The sequence below is a fragment of the Vombatus ursinus genome, unplaced genomic scaffold, assembly GCF_900497805.2.
Source record: "Vombatus ursinus unplaced genomic scaffold, bare-nosed wombat genome assembly UNPS02014810.1, whole genome shotgun sequence".
NCBI classification, from domain to species: domain Eukaryota; kingdom Metazoa; phylum Chordata; class Mammalia; order Diprotodontia; family Vombatidae; genus Vombatus; species Vombatus ursinus.
Genome location: NW_020954588.1, coordinates 40008062 through 40030268, shown reverse-complemented (window position 1 = coordinate 40030268; position 22207 = coordinate 40008062). Strand labels below are relative to the sequence as shown.

At 42.3% G+C, this 22207-nt stretch overlaps 1 protein-coding gene across 1 annotated transcript in view; it reads right to left on the bottom strand.

Annotated features, from left to right (window-relative positions):
• Positions 1 to 19346: 19346 nt before the first annotated feature.
• Positions 19347 to 22207, bottom strand: part of IFT80 (intraflagellar transport 80) — a 125621-nt gene continuing 122760 nt past the window's right edge. The window contains exon 20 of the mRNA XM_027875998.1: positions 19347 to 20340. Within this exon, the coding sequence (XP_027731799.1) occupies positions 20233 to 20340 (108 nt within the window). The 3' untranslated portion in view covers positions 19347 to 20232. The remainder of the gene's footprint in view (positions 20341 to 22207) is intronic.

Here is a 22207-nt window from a genome sequence, read left to right as displayed (position 1 = left end):
AACGAACCAGAGCAACGCTCCTCTTGGGGTTCATTCTACCAGCTTGCACTGACCAGTAGAACGCTTGATGGGATGAGGGACCATTATTTCTTTCAGGTTCTAGGGGTAACACTGTGGGTGACTGTCCTCTTAAAATGTGATGAGGGAACAGGATGGTAAAAGCAGCATCATCTCAAGGCCCTGGGAAACCAGGAGGAGCATCCCTGTGTTAAGGGCAGCCTTGATGGTGCAGTTGAAAGGTCCCGATGTTCACTTTGTCCAGGATGCCAGTACCCATAAGGCAGATTCTTCAGTAGCTAGGTTTGGGGATTTTTTGGTGGAGGGATGATAGCGGGCAAGAGGAGGGTTTGCAGGTTAGTAAATACACAGATAGCTCCTTGAGGGCGAGAGCTGTCTTCAGCCTCTTTTTGTGCCCCCAGTGCTTGGCACAGTGACTGGCATAGAGTAAGTTCTTAATAACTGTTGATCGATTGATTGATTGACGATAACCAAACCTATACCTGGGGTCCAAACTCCCTAAGAGGAACCCATTGCTTGTATTTTCAAGAACAAAGTATTAAAATGCTGGGGACTCATGGTGCAGTAGAAAAAGAATTCAGTCTAGAGCTTGAGGATGTGAGTTCAAATCCTGACCCTTCTATTTACTACTATTGTGACACTGGGCAGGTCATTTCCCCTCCATTGACCTTCGTTTCTTCATCTGTACAGTGAAGGGGTTGAATGAAATGACCTCCAAGGTCCCTTCCAGCTCTGAATCCGTAATCTTCTGACAATCCAAGTCCTGGGTATTTTCAGAGATTAGTTCCAAGTAGGTAAATAGTGTTTCTGACTCTGCCAGACCTCTATCTGGGTCCCTTCAGAAAATGCTGGACAGCTAGGTGGCGCCATAGTGCGTAGAGCACTGGAGCTGGAGTCAGGAAGACTCCTCTTCCTGAGTTCAAATCTGACCTCAGACACTTCCCAGCTGGGTGACTCTGGGCAAGTCCCTTCACCCTGTTGGCCTCAGTTTCCCCAACTGTAAAATGATCTGGAGAGGGAAGTGGCAGAGCACTCCTATATCTTTGCCAAGAAAACCCCAAATGGGGTCACAAAGAGTAGGACCCAACTGAACAACAACAAATACAATGCTATTGGTATTTGGAAATATGCTGCCCCTCCAAATACGATCACTTCCTTTTACCTTTTCTTGTTCCAGTCCAGTATTATTAACTGAAGGAGAACGTCTCCCTGATGCAGCAATAAAACGGCCTATTAATCACCACCACATTGCAGAAGTGAAGAGGCTTCAGCCGCAGGGTAGGATGGAGGTCATTCTGCCGAAAGAATGAGGGAGGACTTCCCTATAAATTGAATAGGAACCCTCCCCCGTAACGCAACAGGGGGTGCAGACTCTATTGTTCCAGAGCTCCGCTCCGAGTGGTCCATATGCCCTCATTTCATTACAACTCCCTCTCCCCTTTAATAATTGTAGAATCATAGATCTGGAGCTGACCGAAACCTCAGAGGGTAGCTAATGCGGCGCTCTCACTTTATAGATGAAGAAAACGAGGCCTAGGGAGAAATGACTTGTCTAAGGTTACACTGCCTCTTAGAGTTTGCAAGGAGTTCACAGGTCACCTAAGCCAGGGGTGGGGAACCTGTGGTCTCAAGGCCACATGGGGTCCTCTGGGCCCTCAAGTGTGGCCTTGTGACTGAATCCAAACTTCACAGAACAAATCCCCTTAATAAAAGGATTTGTTCTGTAAAACTTAGACTCAGTCAAAAGGCTGCACCCAAGAACATGGAAGGCCGCAGGTTCCCCACCCCTGACTAAGCTTATAGTAATGAAAGCAAATCAACACATCTGGTACAGTCGTGAAAAGACATGAGTAGGAAGCCTTTCTGGCACCCATAACCCAAGCAAGCCACTTAGCCTCCTCAGAACTCCTCAGGGATGGGCTTCCACTCTCTTGCCACTTCTGAGAGGAATGGGAAAAACAGGCTGCCAATAAGTCTGCCACAAGTCTCCCAGTGCTTCACCACAGTGGAAAGGGAGATTTTCCAGTCACTCTGGGCAGTCAGCTTGCTGACATTCAAGCTTCATGTCCCTTAAGTCTTCGTGACCTTTATATGTTGTCTGCACCCCTAGAATGTAAGTTCCTTGAGGGCAAGACTTGTCTCACTTTTGTATTTAGATCCCCAGAGCTTAGTACAATGTAATCGCTTAATACATGTTATTCATTTATTTATCCATCTACCCATTTCATCCTCTGGACAGGATGCCACACTCTGATTTCCATGAGCTGAACACCTCAAACCACTTTTTTATTTGCCATCTGGTCTCAATCCCCTCTGGCCACATGCCTCCATTGCCTGAGCCAGGGTCCAGCTCAGGTCTGCATTAAATTGTAGGTTTTATTAGCATGGAGCTCCCCAGCCAGGCTCTGCAGAATAAGAAACTGCATTGCAAAGACTGAGACTTTGAAGGAAAGGTCTTCACTTCACATTTCAAAGGGCATTAGGTTAGCAGCTCATATCTGTCCTGTTCTTTCCACTCACTTTCCATCCCTCTAGTTCAGACTGTCATCATCTGGACTATTGCAATAGCCTTCTAATTGGCCTCCCTGCCTCAACCCTCTTCCCACTAATCTATCTTCCACACCACTGCCAAATTGATATTACGAAAGCAAAGGTCTGATGATGTCACTCCCTCCAGTTGCTTCCTTTTGCCTCTAGAATCCAAGACATACTTGTCTCTTTGGCTTTTCGAGCCTTCCACAGTCTGGCTCCAGCCTGCCACCAGGGTTATTATACATTTCTCCCCTTCATGTACTCAAACAATCTGCTCAAACCTGCCTTTTGATTGTTACTTTTTCATGATATTCTGTCTCCCATTTCTGTGCCTTTACCCAGACTGCCTGTCCCCCAGGCTCAGAATACACTTTTCTCACCTCTTCTTAGAATCTCCAACTTTCTTCAGAGCTTAACTCAAGTGGGGTTTACTGTGTGTGTTCAGTCATTTTTTAGTTGTGTCTGATTCTTTGTGACTCCATTTGGGATTTTCTTGGCATAGGTACTGGAGTGCTTTGCCATTTCCTTCTCCAGATCATTTTACAGATGGGGAAACTGAGGCCAACAGGGTGAAGTGACTTGCCCAGGGTCACACAGCTAGTGTCTGAGGCCAGATTTGAACTCAGTCCTCCTGACTCCAGCTGCAGAGCTCTGTGCACTGTGGCACCCCCTAGCTGCCTACATGAAACTTATTGGCTTCACCAGCTTCCATCCCCTTTCACTTGCATTTTGAATTTTTTATGTAACACATGACCAACCAAGGAGAGCCCAGTCCTGGGAGTGTGCCCATGGGACCCCCATGGATATCTGACAAACCTAGAAGTTTCTAGAAGTTCAAAATAATGTGGGGTAGAGGGGCTCAGCCCTCCCCTTAGAGCATCTACAGATATTCTCCACTTGTTTCCTATGGGCTTGCTGCTGCTGCTTGTTTTTTGTTCTCTAGGAGGACAGTGACATCAGGGAGGTGAGGCCATGACATGCCAGTAAATTGGATTTAAGTGAGGCAGGGCTGTGCAAAGTCACCAGCCTCACTTCCTCCTCCAGAGCCATCTGGGTCCAGCGGTAACATATAGATCAGGACGATTGGAGATGGCCCTGGATGTAGTAGGGACCTTGGCCTTTTCAAGCTAAGGTCTTTAACAAATGATGATGAAAAGCCCTTTCAGTTGACCATCAGAGAGGAACTGAGAGTGAGACTCGAAAAGAGAAAGGATTATTCTTTCCTTCCTTATGGCCACAAGTGTAAGAATGGTTCTCTGAGCCCTGGACGGCCAATGAAGGTGGGGGTCTTTCCCTCAACAGGAGAGTCAATGAGTGCAGGACCTCCCAGGCAAGGCTGTCAGGGGAAGGGTCTTCAATCCTTTGGTCTTGTGTGATCCTCAACATTTAAGGAATTTCATTCCATCCCAGAGTTTGCTAGCAGCTAAGGCCAGGCAAGGAGCTTGGCCCCAAGGAGTGACCTATAGAAGACAGCCTAGCAGTGTATTGACCAAGACCCATTATGTCCTGCAAGTAAGGGAGTGATTTTGTCCATTTGTAATGTTGAATTCAAAAATGAACTTGGTGGGTGAATGTTTTGTAGCATTTTAACTTTGAATCCACTTTGCCCAGGGTATGGAGGGTGGAGGGTGCCTCCAAACCTTGGAAAGATATTTTTTACTTCGATTCTTATTATGTCTTTTCAGTTCATATTCCTTTGTAAAAACTAAGGAATGTCACCTGGCTAAATTGATAGTGGGGCACTGTTCAATGGCATCAATGATATTGAGGAAATATGAATTTGACTAGAAATTGAATTTGGGTGAAACACCCTGGAATACGAGCTCAAACTAGTAGAATTAGAAAGATGCTCTAACTCCTCAGCAGTACCTCGGGAACCCTGCAATGGAAATGTATCCTGGGGACCCGACCAGGGAGTACTCACAGTTATGAATTGAGAGTAAGTCCAAAATATGCTACACTTACAGTCATACATATTGGTTCCCCTGATACAATGTAACCTCCTTGAGAGCAGGGGTGGGGTTTTTCTTTTTTTTCTTTCTTTCTTTTTTTTTTTTTTTTTACCATAAGTGCCTAACATGGTGTTTGACATATGGCAGGTGCTTAATAAATGCTGATCGGTCTATTAATGCTCTTATGTATTGTTTATCTCAAGTGGAGAGAAACTTGAAATCAGGGGAAAAGAAAAACACTGATTGGAAAAAAGGATCTTCTATTAACCTCACTACTCTTTCCAGATTAACACAATGTTCTTTGATACATTTTTAAAGACACCACAATATCCCAGTAAGTTCAGTTTGGTTCTCCAATCAAAAGGGACAAGGATATAAAAGTTGCATTTTCTTTTTTAATATTTAGTTCTGTTGATGTTCTGGTGCCATTTGGTAACCCCATGTTCTTACCTACTGATCGATCTCATTGACACAGGACACCTTGCAGATATGAAATACTAAAGGAAAGCCCTGAGTAAATGTTAGTCTGTTTATCATACTTATATTGATAGCGCGCTTCAGGCAGAGATCTTAACCTGGGTAGATTTCAGGAGGTCTGTGAACTTGGTTGGAAAAAATGACAACTTTCTTTCAATATAATGGGTTTTTCTTTCTATAATCTTGTATATTTTATTTTATGCATTTAAAAACATTCCTCTGAGAAGGGATCCGTATGCTTCATCAAACTGACAAAGGTATCCACGAAACAAACAAACCAAGTGATTAAGATAAGAACACTTTCTTTAGAGTGTGGAGATTGACTTGGAGTTAGGAAGGCCTGAGTTCAGGTCCTCCCTCAGACACTAACCATGTGACTCTCTCAACATCAGTTTCTTCACCTATAAAATGCGTATAATAACAGCACTGACCTCACAGGATTGTTGTGAGGATCAAGTGGGTTAATATATATGATGAGTGCTTTGCAAACCTTGAAGTATTATATCAATGCTAGTTATTCTTAGTAACTTGGGAGAGTTGAAAATTAAGTAAAAATCTAACATCATGGGAAAACTTAGTAGTTATTAATTGCTACTGTTATGCTACTAATAGCTACCATTAATGGCATCTTCATTATTGTTGTTGCTTTACTCCTTAGCTCTGGGAAAACACAGATAAGAACGTTTTACAGACCCCAGCCAAGCCCCAAAGAGGCCTCTTCTATGTGATGAAGGATAAAAGTTCAGCATCAGTTTAGAGGTGAATGAGACTCTATCGTCCTCTATCCTCCTACTATCCTTCCTCCTTTACCACCTCAATGAAATGCAATGCTAAAAAAACAACAATAACAAAAAAAAAAACCTTAAAGGTAATTTGAGAGCAGAGGAAGTAGATAATACTTTATCTCCCCACCAATCATTGCCCTGGTATTGCTGTGTGGTGAGAAAACTAGGGAGAGGTTACTCATCAAGCCATGTCAGAGGTGGCACTGATTTTAGATTGATCGATGATAGATACATGTGTGGTATATATATATATGATATATATATACCACACATATATACATATATACACACATATACACACACACACTTTGTACACACTTTTTTTTTGTTAAGTTGCTTTTTAGTCATGGTTGACTCTCCATGACCCCATTTGGTGTATTCTTGGCAAAGATACTGGAGTGCTTTCCCATTTCCTTCTCCAGCTCATTTTATAGATGAGGAACTGAGGCAAACAGGATTAAGTGACTTTCCCAGCTAGTTAAGTATCTGAGTTCAAATTCAAATTTGAATTTCAATTCAATTCAATTCAAATTCAAACTCAAGTTCAAATTTGTTTGAACTCAGGGCAATGAGTCTTCCTGACTCCCCATCTACCTTTCTAGTAGCTGTGCCAATGCATAATATACATACATATAAATATAAATGTGTATGTATGTGTGTATATATATAGGTATGTGTATGTGTATTGCATATACGTGTGTGCATGTATATACACACACGTGTGTGTGATAATGAGCAGCACAGATGATTAGTATGAAACTAACCCTACAGATCCAAAGCAAAATATATACACATTCCTCAGAGAAAAGCCACAGCCCCTGTGGCTTTGGCCTTTGGTACCTACTGTGGGCCCCAGCTGGCTAGGAGATACCATTCGCTGAGTTTTTCTAGGACACCTAAGTTTTGTGCACAGGTTGTCTTGTGGGGTCACTGGCTCCCCACGAAATCACCTGTTTAGAGAGCATTGGTGGTAGATGGTGGATCAAATGATCTGGAAAGTTTGCTCACTTCTTCTGGCCCACAAAGTCCTCCAATCTTAGTCAATGAAACATACTGTCGAGGTAAAAGTTTTCAAGAAGTATTCAGTCCCAAAGCATTTGGAAAATCCACTTCTGAAGCTTCACTGGTTTGGAATTTTACCTTAGGTAAAACTGTGTGGTAAATGATGGTAAAATCACCATAGGTCAGAGGCATAATAAGAGATATTAAAAAATGAGGAAGAAGAAAAAGAAGTGAAACAAAGGCTATACAGTCTGCTACCTGAACCATAAAGAACCGACTGACTTGTATTTCATGTGGTTAATGACAGGAATGATATAATAATAGCTTAAGGAAAGGTAAAGGATAAAATAGTTTAAAGGAAAGGTAAAATAAAATATCTTCTTATGATCTGGCTTACACAAGTAATAAAATTGAAATGAGACCAGTACAAAGATCATAAATCAATATATTTATTACATAATTTTATCTTATGCTGCCATAATCTATTTAGAAGCTTCACAAAACTCAACTGAATTGAGCACTTATTAAGCTTCTACTGAGCTCTACTGAGGTAGAGGTGGGGGTGAGAGTGGAGGGCTTGTACAATGTTTATAGAAGATGTCATCTTAAATAAATGGTGCTTACAATTAATTGGGCACATGCACAAATAACTATAATATGAATACACCAGACAGGTTTAAGTAACAAGTTTGTGCCGTTCAAGCGTGGCGAAGAAAAAGGTCTTTAGCAGCTGGAGGGGAAAACTTAATAAAGCAGGTTACAATGTCACCTGAACTTAAAAGACTGGATAGGAATTCAGCAGGTAGTGAGACATATGGAGGGTATTCTAAACACAGGCTCAGGAGAATAGCTACATTCACATAACTATAAATTTGCCCAGAGCAAATTCATTTGAAGAAAATGGGGCCCTGAGGAGAAAATCTACCCCAGTCTGGTGCTGTAACATTGGGAGGAGTGGCTTGTCCTTTCCAGAATCCAACCCCAACCCCAAAGCATAGCTGTTAACTCTGGAAGTATATAATGCGGGTGGAAGGGTGGGGAAAGGGAAACAGTATGCAGGAAATAAAGTGGGGAAGGGAGAAAGGCAGGTTGGGAGAGAGGGGTAGGATATTTCATGATGTGGAGCCGGTATGAAACTTGGACAGCTGGAAGACTTTCAAAGGTCAGAAGAGCCCTTCCCCCAACAGATACTGGTAATCTGGAGCACAGCCCCAGTTACCCTGCCCTGGTTATAGCACTGGAATATGGCATGAGAAAAGACATGAGAGTAGAAAAGCAAAGCCAGTATGTAAAACATGGTAAATGGGCCAATTTGCCTGGGGTATAGCACGCATGGAAGGAGTTGCTGTAAGAGACTGCTAGAGAAGCACACTATCAACAAATGGTGGAGGGCATTGAATGGCAGGCGAAGGAATTTGAACTTTGTTTGGTTGACAGTGGGGAGCCATTTAAAATATATGAGCAGGAGAGTGACATGTCAAGAACCATCCATAGGAAAGACAAGTGTGACTGCTAAGTGAGGAATGGGCTGGACAAGGAGAAGATTGGAATCACGCCAACTTATTAAAAAACTATTCCAATTACATAGGTGAATGAGTCCTGTATCAATCCAATTCAATTCACTAAATGTTTATTAAGCACCTACTCTGTGCCAGGCATTGTGCTAAGCACTGGGGATACAAATAAGACAAAGATGTGCCTGACCTCAAGGAGCTTACAATCTAAACTAGGGTATAGGGGGAGGCGGGCATAGGGAGGAGGGGCTGCATGCAGGAGATATTGGAGAAGCAAAACTTCTGGCACTTGGCAAATCTTCTGAATGTAAGCAGTGGAGAGGGAAGGGTCCAGGGCAACCCCAAAGTTTCAAGGGTCGGACAAGGGGCAAACAGTGCCACTCACAGCAATTTCGATATCAGAAAGATGAGCTAGTTTGAGGCGAAAGCTAGAAGGCTTGGTGTGGATGTTTCGAGTTTTAGGAGCCAATGGGAGACCCAGAGGGAGATGTCCTCCAGGCAGTTGTGGGTCTGGAGCTCAGAGGATAGGTCAGAACTGGAGTTAGAAACTATGGAACCAATGAAAGAACTGGGAAAGGACTGAGATTTCATTCACAAGGACACCTTCCATGAAGAAATTTCCTCTCCTAGTGGCATTCATAACTTCCCTGTGACTTCCAGTCTCAGAGTCACCAATAACAATGGGGTCAAACTCGACAGAAACAGGAGCCACTAACGTGAAGGGTCACATGTTGACTTAGAATACCTCATATTAATATTATCTATGTCTTAATGTATTTTTGTTCATTTTGTTAAATATTTCCTTCCCAATTACATTTTCATTTGATTCAGGCTGAAAGTGTTGTGGGCTGTGTACTTGACTCTTCTGACCTAGAACCTTGAAAAGTTAAGTGACTTGCCAAGGGTCACATAGCTAGTATGTGTCACAGGCAGGATTTGAACCTAGGTCTTTCTGGCTCCAAGGATGGCTCTCTATTCACTACCTCAAGTTCAATAAATTAATAATGCTTTGCCTAGAATTTTACAGTTGACAAAGTGTTATCACACATTTTTTTATTTTATCCTCAAAACAATAGCCTTTTGAGAAAGAGAAGGAAGATATGATGATTCTCATGGATGAGTCCCAGACTAAGTGACTTGGAAATTAAACATTGCGCCCATTGGATCGTAGATGCAGAGGTGAATGAGAGCCCCAGGCCCACCCTTTCTTTTTGCAAATGAGGAAGCTGAGGTCCCTGGAGGTTAAGTGACTGCCCCAGGGTCATACAGGTAGTGATCGCCAGAGGCAAGGATCAGAGCTGAGGGCCTCCAGCGCCACTTTCTGCTTTTCCTCAGCAGAGGCTGGGCTCCAGTCTCAGGCAGCATGCTCACTACTTGACCATATGTCCTCTGTGCTGTTCATATGTTTTGTAAATCCTGGTATCTTATTTTTTCACCATCACAGGATTTGGGATCTGAAAAGGTCATTAGAGACCATCTATCTAGCTTGAGCCACTCATTTCACAGATGGGGAAACTGAGGCCCAGAGGGTGAAATGGCTTGCCCAAGGTCACTCAGAAAGGATCGTAGATTTAGAGCGAGAAGGACTTGCTCTGAGATCTCACAGGCAGAAAACAACCTAGTCCAGCCTTGAACCCTCATTTTCCAACCCAGAGACCAGCACCCTTTCCTCTGCGCCCTGCTGCCAGGAGGAACAGAGCTATTATTCAAACCCAGCTTCTACGGCTTAATTCCCCATTTCTAGGCATGCAAGTTTACTAATGAGTCCAGTTTTCATTTCAGCCCTTCCTTTTCACGGAAGGGAATACTCCTCTCAAAGGCCTCCTGGTGTCATTTTCACTTATTGTCACAGGTCACTCAGCCTTTTGGAAGGAACACCTAATTGCTTCCCATTTGTACCCGGGAGTTCTGTGGTTGCTACAAGCCTCAGCATCAATTCTTGCTTTCCATGTGCTAAATGCGGGAGCTATTAGTCATGATCAGTCGCTTTTTAAAGGAACCATTATCAATAACACAACAGCACCTTGGTTGGAGGCCTACATCACTTTAAAAAAACAAAGTCTCTGTGTGTGGAAACTCTCCACAGACGAAGTGGCCCTCACAGGTGTCTCGGAAAATAGTTTCCTACCACCGTCAGCGTCCACGGAAGTACTTCTTTCCTGACTTGGCTTCATTGCCTTTAAAGAGCAGAAACCAGTTTTTTTAAAGAAACGCTGGGACTTCATGCTTCTTATAGGTATTGTATTTCTTGCCTTCTCAATGGATAGGGAAGGGGATAAAATGAGAAAGAGCATTTGGAACCGAAAATTAGAATTTAAAATACAAAAAAATGAAATGCTGGACATCTTTTCTACTCCAACAAGGAGACAAAGAACATTGACTCTGCAATGAGAGGCCCTGGATTCAGAACTACCCTCTGACCTTTTCTACCTGTCTGTCCTTGGGCAATTCATGGAACCTCTCTAGTTTCCTCCTTTATAAGGGGCTTGGACTGCATGGTCTCTGAATTCTCTTCTGGCTCGACATTTATGTTACTATTGTAAGGGATGGAGTTTGTGCCCCTGCCCCAATTAATGTCAACACAGACAACCTAGACTTCTCCATCAAATCTATCACTCAAAGGAATAAACTAGGTGAAAGTGAGGCCTTCATTCCTTTGGGAGGAATGAAGTACTTGGATCATTAGATGGAAGAAGGTGATGCCACACAGGAAATATTTTATGGCTGGCAGAAAGAATTACACACACACACACACACACACGACAATTTGAAACCCCATGTTCCAATAGCGGACCAGTCTAGTGGTGCAGTGGGTCCAGCCAAGCCCCTGAGAGGGAATCTCTTTGGTTGGGGATGAGAGGAAGAAGAGAGAATCTCTATCTCCTTCCTCCCCCTCACCTCCCACAGATAACTTTGTGAATTCAGGAGATCCATCAGAGCCATCAGAAAGATTTCACCCACACCTGGATCTGGTAACAGTGCCTCTGAAGGATGCTAAAAGCAAATTAGGCGGGGCAGCTAGGTGGCACAGTGGATAGAGCACCCGGCCCTGAAGTCAGGAGGACCTGTGTTCAAATCCAGCCTCAGACCAAACACTTGACACTTGCTAGCTGTGTGACCGTGGGCAAGTCACTTAACCCCAATTGCCTAAAAATAAAAAAAAATTAAAAAAAAAAAAAGCAAATTAGGCACACAGAGAAGGGCAGCTTCAGGACCCTGCAAGGGCACCAACCTTCAGAGCCTGGCAGAGACACACAGGCCAAGGACAAACACGAATACAGGCAGCTACAGAGAGACAACCACCCAAGAAACCAAGTAGCTTCAAGGCACCTGACCCCTTGAACCAGAAAAGAATGTTGACTATGGACTCAAGAAAGGGCCTCCAGGCACCGGGAGTTGTGAGTTTACATTTTGGCTAAACATATTCTCTACACATGTGCCTTGCTACCTGATAATACTTTACAGATTTAAGCCCTCTCTTCCCCTTTTTTCCCCAAGTTTTTTTGGGGAAATTGTTTCTGCACCAACTGCTCTTACCATATTACACTGGTAAATGCCTTACTACAAGCTAATTAAGTCCGCCTGATACTCAATAAAGGGCACACCGGATAGGGCTCAAGAGCAAAAGTCCTAGAAACACCAACATCTCAGGGCTACCCATAGAACTCTAATGGAAGACGAGGTGATCATTGTCCACTTGGAACCTAGTCGGCTAGTGCAAGTTGGGGGAATGAGCTGGGGGGGTGGGGAAGGGAGGCTACACTACGATCCACTTTTAAAAGGAAAAAAAAAACCCAAGAATCTTTTATTCTAAGGATTAAAACGAATTCTCCAGCTTACTGAATTTGTGGTTGTCAATGGCACTTCTTTTATGACTTTGAGTAAGTCACTTTCCTTCCTTCTCTGAGGCTGTTTCTTTATCTGTAAGATGAGGGAGGTTGGACTTAATTCTATGGCCTTATGATCTGTGACAGCAGACAACAGGAAAGAAAATTATCAAATTAAAGAATTAGGATTCTGTTAAGTCTTCTATTTTGGAAAACAATATTGTCTTAAACTAAGTACTATTTTATGTCTTAATATAAATCTTGGAGCCCCACCATGAAATTCAAATTTTCAGTGGAACTCCAAACATAATTTTTATATACTCAGAGGGATTTATGAAAGAACATTTTCCTTCAATTATAAATTAGTTTTAATAACCTAAGCATAAATTAGATCTCTTTAATGATTTTGATAATAGCTTTTCCATAATGACTACTTTGGCTCCTTATTGGCATGTGACAATATAGTTGATTTTCCCTGTCTCCATATTTGAACAAGTCACAATATCTTAACTGATCAAGCAGTGACTCTTGGCAGTTGGTATAATTCCACTGGTTTGGGCACTCCCACCATGCCTTCTCATCATGTTTGATTCTTTTTTCTCCCCAATATATTTTTATTCATTTCATTAAATATTTCTCAATTACATGTAAAAATTGTTAGCATTTTTTTTAAATTTTAAGTTCCAAATTATCTCCTTCCCTCCCTTGCCTTCCCTCTTTTTGAGAAGGCAAGCAATTTGACATAGATTATACATGTGAAGTCATATAAAACACATTTCTATATTAGCCATGTTGTTTAAAAAAAAAAAAAGACCAAAAAAAAAAACACAAGAGAAAAATAAAGTTAAAAAAAAAAAAGTACTCCTTGATCTGCATTCAGACTCTACCAGTTCTTTCTCTGCAAATGGATAGCATTTTTTGTCATAAGTCCTTTGGAATTGCCTTGGATCACTTTTTGATCAGAATACTAAGTCATTCACACTTGGTCATCAAACAATATTGCTGTTACTATACACACTGCTCTCCTGGTTCTACTTACTTTATTCTGCATCAGTTCATCTAAATCTTCTCAGGTTTTTCTGAAACCTTCCTGCTCATCGTTTCTTGTTTTGTTTTTTGTTTTTTGCTAGGCAATCGGGGTTAAGTGACTTGCTCAGGGTCACACAGCTAGTAAGTGTCAAGTGTCTGTGGCTGGATTTGAACCCAGGTCCTCCTGACTCCAAGGCTAGTGCTCTATCCACTGCACCACCTAGCTGTTCCCCCCCCCCCCATCATTTCTTATAGGATAAAGTATTCCATCACAATCATATACCACAATTTGTTCAGTCCTTCTCCAATTGACCGGCATCCCCTCAATTTCCAATACTTTGCCACCAGATAAAGAGCCGCTATAAATGTGTTTGTACATATTTTTTCCCTTTTTCTTTTATCTCTTTGGGATACAGACCTCATAGTGGTATTGCTGGATCAAAGGGTATGCACCGTTTTATAGCACTTTAGGCATAGTTCCAAATTGCTCTCCAGAATGGTTGGATCAGTTCCATATGTGATTCTTGTCTATGTTTTCCCATAAATCCTAATAGAAGATCTTCCCAATGCAATGAAGGCCTTGCTTTTTAAGTATCCTGAGGGTACCAACATACCACTTGTCTCTCATTCTTGCTATATGATTGACCCTTTTTCTTTCCCAGTCCTTCCTATCCTCACAAGTCGCCTCTGGGACCTTTTGCTACTTACTTGCACCTGCCATGTATCTTTCCATTATCTTTAATTTTATTTTCCCCAAGATGATAGTGTTCCATAAGTCACAACCATATAACATTGCCATAGAATATCAGTATTAGAAAGATGTTTTTAATCAGTTGGAGAATAGATAAATGATTTGTGGTGCATGAATATACTGTGCTATAAGAAATATGCTCATCTGACCCATAATCTGTTGGCTTTCTACCTCTCCTTCTGCCTTCCTTTTCGTAACCCTACTCTACATGACCTCCAATCCCTTGAGCCCTCAGTCCACTCTCAGGCCATCTCTCCTGCACTAGCCACTCTCTCCTCTTTTCCCTATCTTGACTCCTTTGTGAACCAATTCAACTCTATACTATCTTCCTCTCTTGAATTCCTAGCCCCCTTAACATATCACTGACTACTCCTAGCAAAGCCTCAGCCTTGGATCATTCCCAACATTCATCACCTTCATGCCTAAACACATGCTACTAAATGAAAATGGAGAAAATCAGGCAACTGTTCTGAGTCCACTGTGAATTTATGTTACACAACCTCAACTGGTCCCTCACTGCTGTTAGGCAATCCAACTATACTTCCCTTCTCAACTCACTATCCTTCTTTCTACAGCAATTCCTCCAAACTTTTATATCCCTCCTCAAACTTCCCATGGCTTCCCATCTCTCCACTCTCTCAACTGAGAACTTTCCTTCATATTTTACAGAAAAAAACTGTGGCCATTTGCCATGAGCTCCCCCTTCTCCCCTCTTACTCATCTCCTATCATTCAAATATTTTCTGCCACTCTCCCCTCCTTCACCCCTGTCTCACATGATGAGGTGGCCTTACTCCTTCCCAGGGCTCACCCTCTACCTGCACAAGTGATCCCATTCTGTCCTATTTCCTCCAACAGACAGTCCCCTCTATCATCCCCCCTCTTTTACTTATTTTCAATATTTTCCTGTCTACTGGCTCATTCCCTACTGCCTACAAATGTGCCTCTGCCTCACTTAAATCCAATTCACTTGCAAGTCGAGACATCACCCTCCTGGGGTCATTGTTCCTCTTCCAGAATGAAGGATGAACAACAACAATAAACATGCCCATGTCTCTCCCATCTTGAAAAGACCCTCACTTCATCCTTTTATTTCCACTATCATCATATCTCTTCAGTCCATTGTAACTAAACTTCTTGAGAAGGTGCCTCTACTTTCTTTCTTCTTCCTCTCCTCTTAGCCTGTTATAATCTGGCTTCTGATTTTTATCACTCCACCAAAGTCCAAAGTCAGTAATGTTCCTAATGATCTCTCAGTCGCCAGATCCAATGAACTTTTCTCAATCCTCATTCTCCTTGACCTCTCTGCAGTCATTGACACTATTGATCAATCAGTCTTTCCTCCTCGATTCTCTTCTTTCTAGATTTTTGGGACATCCCTTTCTCCAGGTTCCCTTTGAAATGGAGATGGAGATAACTAAGAATGTAGAACACTGGTGTCAAACAAATAGAAATGGGAGTCACCAAACCATACATAAAGATCCCTGCAGGTTGCCTCTTGATTTAGAAAACCACATATTAACTGTCTATGTTCTATTATATTTCTATTTATCGCGATAAATCCATTTTGATTTAGTTCAGGCAGTATGGGAGAGTAATTCAGGCCTCTAAGTTTAACATGTGATGCAAGCTGCTGAGTTTGACATCTCTGACATCTCCAGAAGATAGAGTGATGAACTTGGAGTCAGGAAGATCTGAGTTCAAATCCTGCCTCAGGCACTTATCAGCTGTGTGACCTTAAGCAAATCACTCTATTTCTCAGTTTCCTCATTTGTTAAATTGGGGGGGAGGAGTTTACGGGCTGTTGTGAGGATCAAGTGAGATATATGTAAAACTCTTTGCATATTTTCAAGAACTATATAAATGCTAGCTATTACTAGTATGTTATACTGCTGCCTTGCACATAGTAGGTACTTAATGAATATTTGTTATTTTTTTTACTGTCCCACTCTCTCCCAAAATGAACTCAGCACTTTGTGTAATTCCAGAGTTGAGTGTAATGGGGGATATATATATATATATATGTATGTGTATACACACACACACACACACACAGACACACACACACACACACACATATATATATATATACATATATCAATTAAAATTAGAAACTTGGCTTTAGGATTCCTGGTTAAAGTAAGGCTCAGGACTACATGTATTTCTTTTTTCCATTATGTACTGATACTGGAGAGACAAACAGCAGATTGCTTGGTAATCAACATTTGGAGTCCCTTTCTTACCAGGAAAAAGGTATAAAAACATGGCTTCACATGGCTTCCAACTGTCACTATTAGCTCCTTGCTGGGACTGCTCATGGGCTAGTTTAGTTCAGTCATGACCCGTAATGAATCAAAATATTTGAAAATGCTAGATATATTTCCTTGGCACAATTTGAGACAACAAAAGTAGCTAAAGTATTATTATTGGCAAAAGAAAATAGAACTCTCAATTTCCACTCCACAGAGCTAAAGAATAGAAAGTGACGTGGTCCAGTGGAACGAAGATTGGATTTGGCGTCAGAGGAACTAGGTTAAATCCTGGGTTGGACTGGATTACCTCTAAGGTCCCATCCAGTTCTAAATAATCTCAGAGTTGGGAAAAAATTCAGGAGCCATGTAGTCCAAGCCATGCCTGATCAATCCTTAGTACAAAAACTCAACAAGTGATCACTCAGATTTGCTGGACGTGCAATGAGGGGAACCCACTGCCTCCCGTGGCCGCCTAAATAACCCTCAGAGCACCACTCTATTCCCATTTTACAAATGGGAAATCACGGCCGACACTGTCATCTAACATATCAGACTTCAGTAAGTGAAAGTCGGAATTCTAAATCATCGAGTAGTGAGTTCTAGTTCTGCAGTCAGATGATGTGGGTGTGAGTCTCGCTCTGCTACTTGCTAACTATAATTCATCCTTAGTTTTCTCATCTGTTGTTGCTGAAGAATTGTAATCTATGAACTACCATATGAAAGACCCTTCTATATCATTAATAAAAGGAATGCAAGTCAAATTTTACCTCACACCTGGCAAATTTGCAGAGAAGAAAAAAAGAGAGAAGTGTTCAACACTGGAAGGACTGAGCAAAGTCAGTGCCGCACACTAATATATTGTTGGTGATGTGAATTAGAACCACCATTATGGATAGCAATTTAGAATTATATCCCTGCTCCAAAGTGGATAAAATGTTCATATCCCAGAGATCCTACTGCTAGGTGAAAATTTGAATTCAGCTCAAGTCTCACTTTCTGCAGGAAGTCATTGGCCATCCATCTGCCCCTCCCCCCAACCCCAGCTGCAAGTGCCTTCCCCTCTCGTATTATCTTCTATCCCTTCTGGATATATACCACATATATACATGTTGCATCCCCTGTTAAATAAAATGCACACTCCATGAAAAGGACTATTTTTGCCTCTTATTTTTTCCTTTCTTTGCATCCCCAGCACTTACCCACAATGCTTTGGTACCATAAATGCCTGTTGACTGATTGACCAAAGAGCTCAAAGACTGAAAGTCTCTATATACAATGAAATATTTATGGCAGCACTTTTGTGGTAGCAAACAGTTGAAAACAAAGTAAATGTTCCGTGGTTGGGGGCTGGCTGAACATGTTATGGCACATAAATGCAATGGAATATTTCTGTGCCCTAAGAAATGATGGAGGCCAAGATTTGGAGAAGTCCTTTGCTTCTTCCTTCTTTGAAGGGATGCTGAATGGAGGAAATGCATAAAAACAAAACTAAATGCTGTGTAATTATAACAATCAAGCTCAGCCCTGCAGAAGAAACGAGAGGATGTACTTTATTCCCTTAACCAAAAAGGTGAGGGAGCATTCGTGCGGAATCTCATCAATGCAGGAAAACATGGTGCATGGGGAAGTATGCCTAACCCCTTTTTCTCTCTTTAAATCGTTACAGGGGATGGTTCATTGGTAGGAGACAGAAAAGAAGTGTGGAAATGAATGTGCTGCTAGAACAGAAGATGTCAATAAAAATAACCCAAAACATTTTTAAAAGATGTCTCCTTAGGAGAAATTATATTTTTGGATTGCACTGCAATTGCTTTCAACCTTTTTCTCATAATCTGGGGGAAAAAAAAAGGCTCTGCCCATATAACCTGACTAGACTGAATTTGAGTCTATTCTTAAAAAAATATACATTTGGTGAATCTTCTGATGCACGGTTCTTCCTAATTTTCAGAACGTGGAAAATTACCAGGTTTCCATGTAGCATCAACAGCAGATATTGCTTTGAGCAGTAGAATGTCATCACAGAAGGTTGGAAAGAAGGAAGAGAGGGAGGGAGGGAAGGAAGGAAGGAAGGAAGGGAGGGAGGAAAGAATGGAAGGAGAGTTGGAGGGAAGGAGAAGGAAACAAGCATTTATTAAGCACCTGTTACGTGCTCAGTACTTCAACAAATATTGTCTCATTTAATATATTGTCTCATTTAATCCTCACAACCACCCTGGGAGGTAGGTGCTGTTATTCTCCCCATTTTAAAGTTGAGGAAACTGAGAAAGACAAAACTTCAGTGGCTCGCTGAGAGTCACAGCCAGTGTGTCTGAAGCCACATTTGAATTCAGGTCTTCCTGATTCCAGGCCCTGACCTCTGTGCACGGTGGCACCTCCTGGTTACCTTTATTAATGTTCACTATGTGCCAGGCACTATGCTAATCCCTGAGATACAAATAGAAAAAGACAGTTCCCTGCCTTCAAAGAGCTTACCTTCTCACAGGGGAAGATGACACACAAAAGGGAGTTAAAAAGGGGTGGGAGAGAGAGACAGAGACATGGAAATGGTGGTTCCCACAGTGGGGGCATGGTTTTGAAGTTGGAAAAGTCGGGTACAGAGCTGGAAGGGAAATGAAGAAAGGCTGACTGGCCTGGGCTCTCCCCATGGGAGAAGGGCACGATGCCTTGCAAAGGGTTATCACAGTGTGAGAAGGGCTCATAAAGTGGGTGCAGTGAGGCCCCAGGTGCTGAAGGAAAGTGAGGATGAGACAGCTGCAGAGGCAGACTGAAGTCTGCAGTCAGGAACAGGGCCAGGAGGGAAATCAAAACTCAAAGATGGCTGATGAGTGACTCGAGAGATGACAAAGCCCAATCCACAACACATCTAAGCACAAGGACTTGATCCCTGCCATTTAAGGAGCTCACTGTTTGGCTGGGGGCTTGGTTTGAGGAGGGAGGGGTGCTGGTGCCATATTAGAAACAGGTGGAGTCTTAGATTTCTAACCCATTTATACATTTCTTTTATTACAGAAACTTAGCTGTCACTGATTAAATCTGCCAGCTGCACAAGTCACCCAGCCCTCTGTGATATTACATTCAGTATTTTAACACCATTCATTAACAAGTTTTCAGAAAAAGAATTCTATAGATACTTAGCTAAAATAGTTAAGGCCTCTTTGATGAAAGCATGAAGTGATGAGTATAAATGCACTTTGTTGCATAAACTTAGCTTTTATTTAATAAGGTTATGAAAGGTGAAGAAATGTTTGTGTTTAACAATATTTGCAATTACATCACATTTAAATTCCTAACAGGTACAAAACTATTTAGTGTTAACATAGGAAATAAGTACATAAAGATTTGTTTATATAAATTTTAACAACTGATAGACCTCAATAACTGGAGAAAAGCTACTGTGATAGAGTAATAAAAAAGAGTTCACTGTAAAATCTAACTTAAGGGAGGCACAGAATCCTAGGGGCCAAGCATGGTGGCAAATCATGCCCAATGCTGTTCACAACACTTTCCAAAGCATTTAACATCTTGCAAGAAATAATGGTGAAAGTTACATTGAATTCCAAATCTTAGGCAACCATTGTGTAGGACACTTGCAAAAGTCCCAGACTTGAGAATCCTGAAACACATACACTTGGTCAAGACATAGCTTTGGAGCTTTGTCACATCCCTCCTTGGTGATTTCAGTAAGAACTTTGTGTGGGTGAGAAAAATTATATGATACTCTCTTGACTTTGGAGAAAAACCCTAAGCACAAGTGCTACTGATCCACCTGGTGTTTTCACAAATCAATCTTCCTTTATTTTTTCTCTTATAACAGTTTGGAGCACTGTACAATTTTGGAAAGTTGAATGAACAGGCTCACAACAGTTCTTTTCAAAGAGTTCAGACCTTGGAGAAGAGCATCAATGCTTTCTATGCCACAGACTCAGGAACGCCAGTACAGGGAATCCAACCACTCGTGACAGGGATGGCCAGGTAGGTACAGAGGAACCATGAGAGGAGAAAAACCCTCTGCTAAAGGCTGGCCTGGGGGATGCAAAGATGGCCAGCTCACAGGAGAGAGGCAGCCTCCCCACCATGGATAGTGACCCGACCACTCAGTGCCTGGCCATCAAGCTTTTGCCAGCGAGGCTGGAGGACCGTTCCCGTTCTTTAGTGATCTCCATCTCGATCTTGGCTTTGATTTTGTCCCAGTCTACCTGGAGCTGCAGAAATGAAAAGGAGAGTGTTAATTTTATCTTTGATTACACTTTCCCTCGATGACACGGGAGGGCTGTCTTTGAAAGGACAAGATACCAGAAGGCAGCACCTTCGAGGTAATACGCAGGGGACGACAAAGATTCAGCCCAAACCGAGAGGTTACTTTTTTGGTGCAGTTGCACAGTGAGCAGTAATTGTACCTCAAAATAACAAATCTCTTGAGAATAAGAGTCATTTGCACCAAATTGGCCTGGGCTGGTAGTGGCCAGGAAGGCAGAGGCAATGGTGACTCTTCAGATTATGCCCTCTCAAGGCTGGACCAGACACCAGGCTCAACATAGGGAAAGACCACACCCCAGAGATAGGGCCCACCTTGTCATGGGGAGAGAGGGTTTTTAAAAAAAAAAAATGTTTTCTTGAAGATGTGATGCTGAACATTAGTCCAACCCACTAATCTTGCTTAGGAACCATTTACACTTAAATTAATTTCAATGCATAAAGCACCACAGCTTTCCAGTGGCCTCCTCCCTCCCAGGTTTCTACCCCGATGAATGGTTTAATGTCTATTTTCATCTGCTTCTCCTCTCTGGTTGTACAGACCACCCTCAAGAGTCTCCTTCCTTCGTCCTGTCTGGTTTTTTACTTTTCATTATTTCATAAAAAGTCCTTACAGATTTCTTTTTCCATTCCTGAAGCTTGTCAGTCTCAATGGCATCACAGGACACCATCATGCGGGGCTGGAGGGCAGAGGTTACGATGACCTCATGCCACGGGACAAGCCAATGAAACTAGAAAGTCATACCTCGGGAGGAAGGCATACTGCAGTGAGATGGAGCAAGCTGAAAATGCTCTTGGTGAGACAAGCTGGGGAGCCTCAGGAGGCAGGAAGGAGGAGGTTTGGAGAAGCCTCTACAGACACTGAGACAGGGAGTTAGGAAAGAAGGGTTTGTAGGATTGCTCAGCTGAGGGGTTGTGTAACCTAAATCTGTAGCTAGTGGACTTATCTTCATCTCTATTTAAATGAGCCTATCAAAACCTAATGTTCCTTCATGGGCCCTTTAGGAGCAACCTCTGTTCTGGTTCATTCAGGTGTGTGGGAAAGTGTACAAGTCACGTGACCTGTCTGCCTCAGTTTCCTCATCTATAAAATGGGGATAATAACAGCACCTATCTCCCAGGGCTGTTGTGAGGATCAAAGGAGCTAACAATTGTAAAGCTCTTAGCACAGTGCGTGGCACATAGTAGTGACTCAATACATGCTCATTTCATTCCACCTTTCCTTCATGGTGAGAAATGTTCTTTTGTAAATCTTATTACTACGCTATTCCAGGAAATGTCTTTGCTTTGAGCTAAGATTCTACTTTAGACTCTGGCTGACAAGTGAAAGGTGGAGTCAGGAACTTGAGTTCCAATTCCATCTCACACACTTATAAGCTGTGTGACCCAGGGCAAACCACTTAACCTTTGTCGGTCTCAGTTTCTTCATCAAATGAAGTAACAAACGTCAGTACTTTCCAAACCCTGCAGTGCTATGGATAAGCCACCTATCAGCTGTTACAGAGGTAGGGGCTCACGTACTGGACTTTCAGGTGTATGAATACACAGAGTACATCACTGAACCCAGAATAGCTATCTTCTGGGGAACCCCTCCTGCAAACTGGGGGACAGACCAAAGGGTGTTGCATTTCTACTGTGCGGTATAATCTGGCCAGGGTGATCTTTCGAGAGCTCCTCTGACTTAGACCTGGTCTCAAAAGCCTTCAGGGGCTCCCTAGAGCTGCTAGAAAAATGTGCTCAGCCTGGCTTTGAACACCCTCCACAGTATGGATCCCCTCCACCTCTTCAGCCTGATTTCACACGCATTCAAGTTAG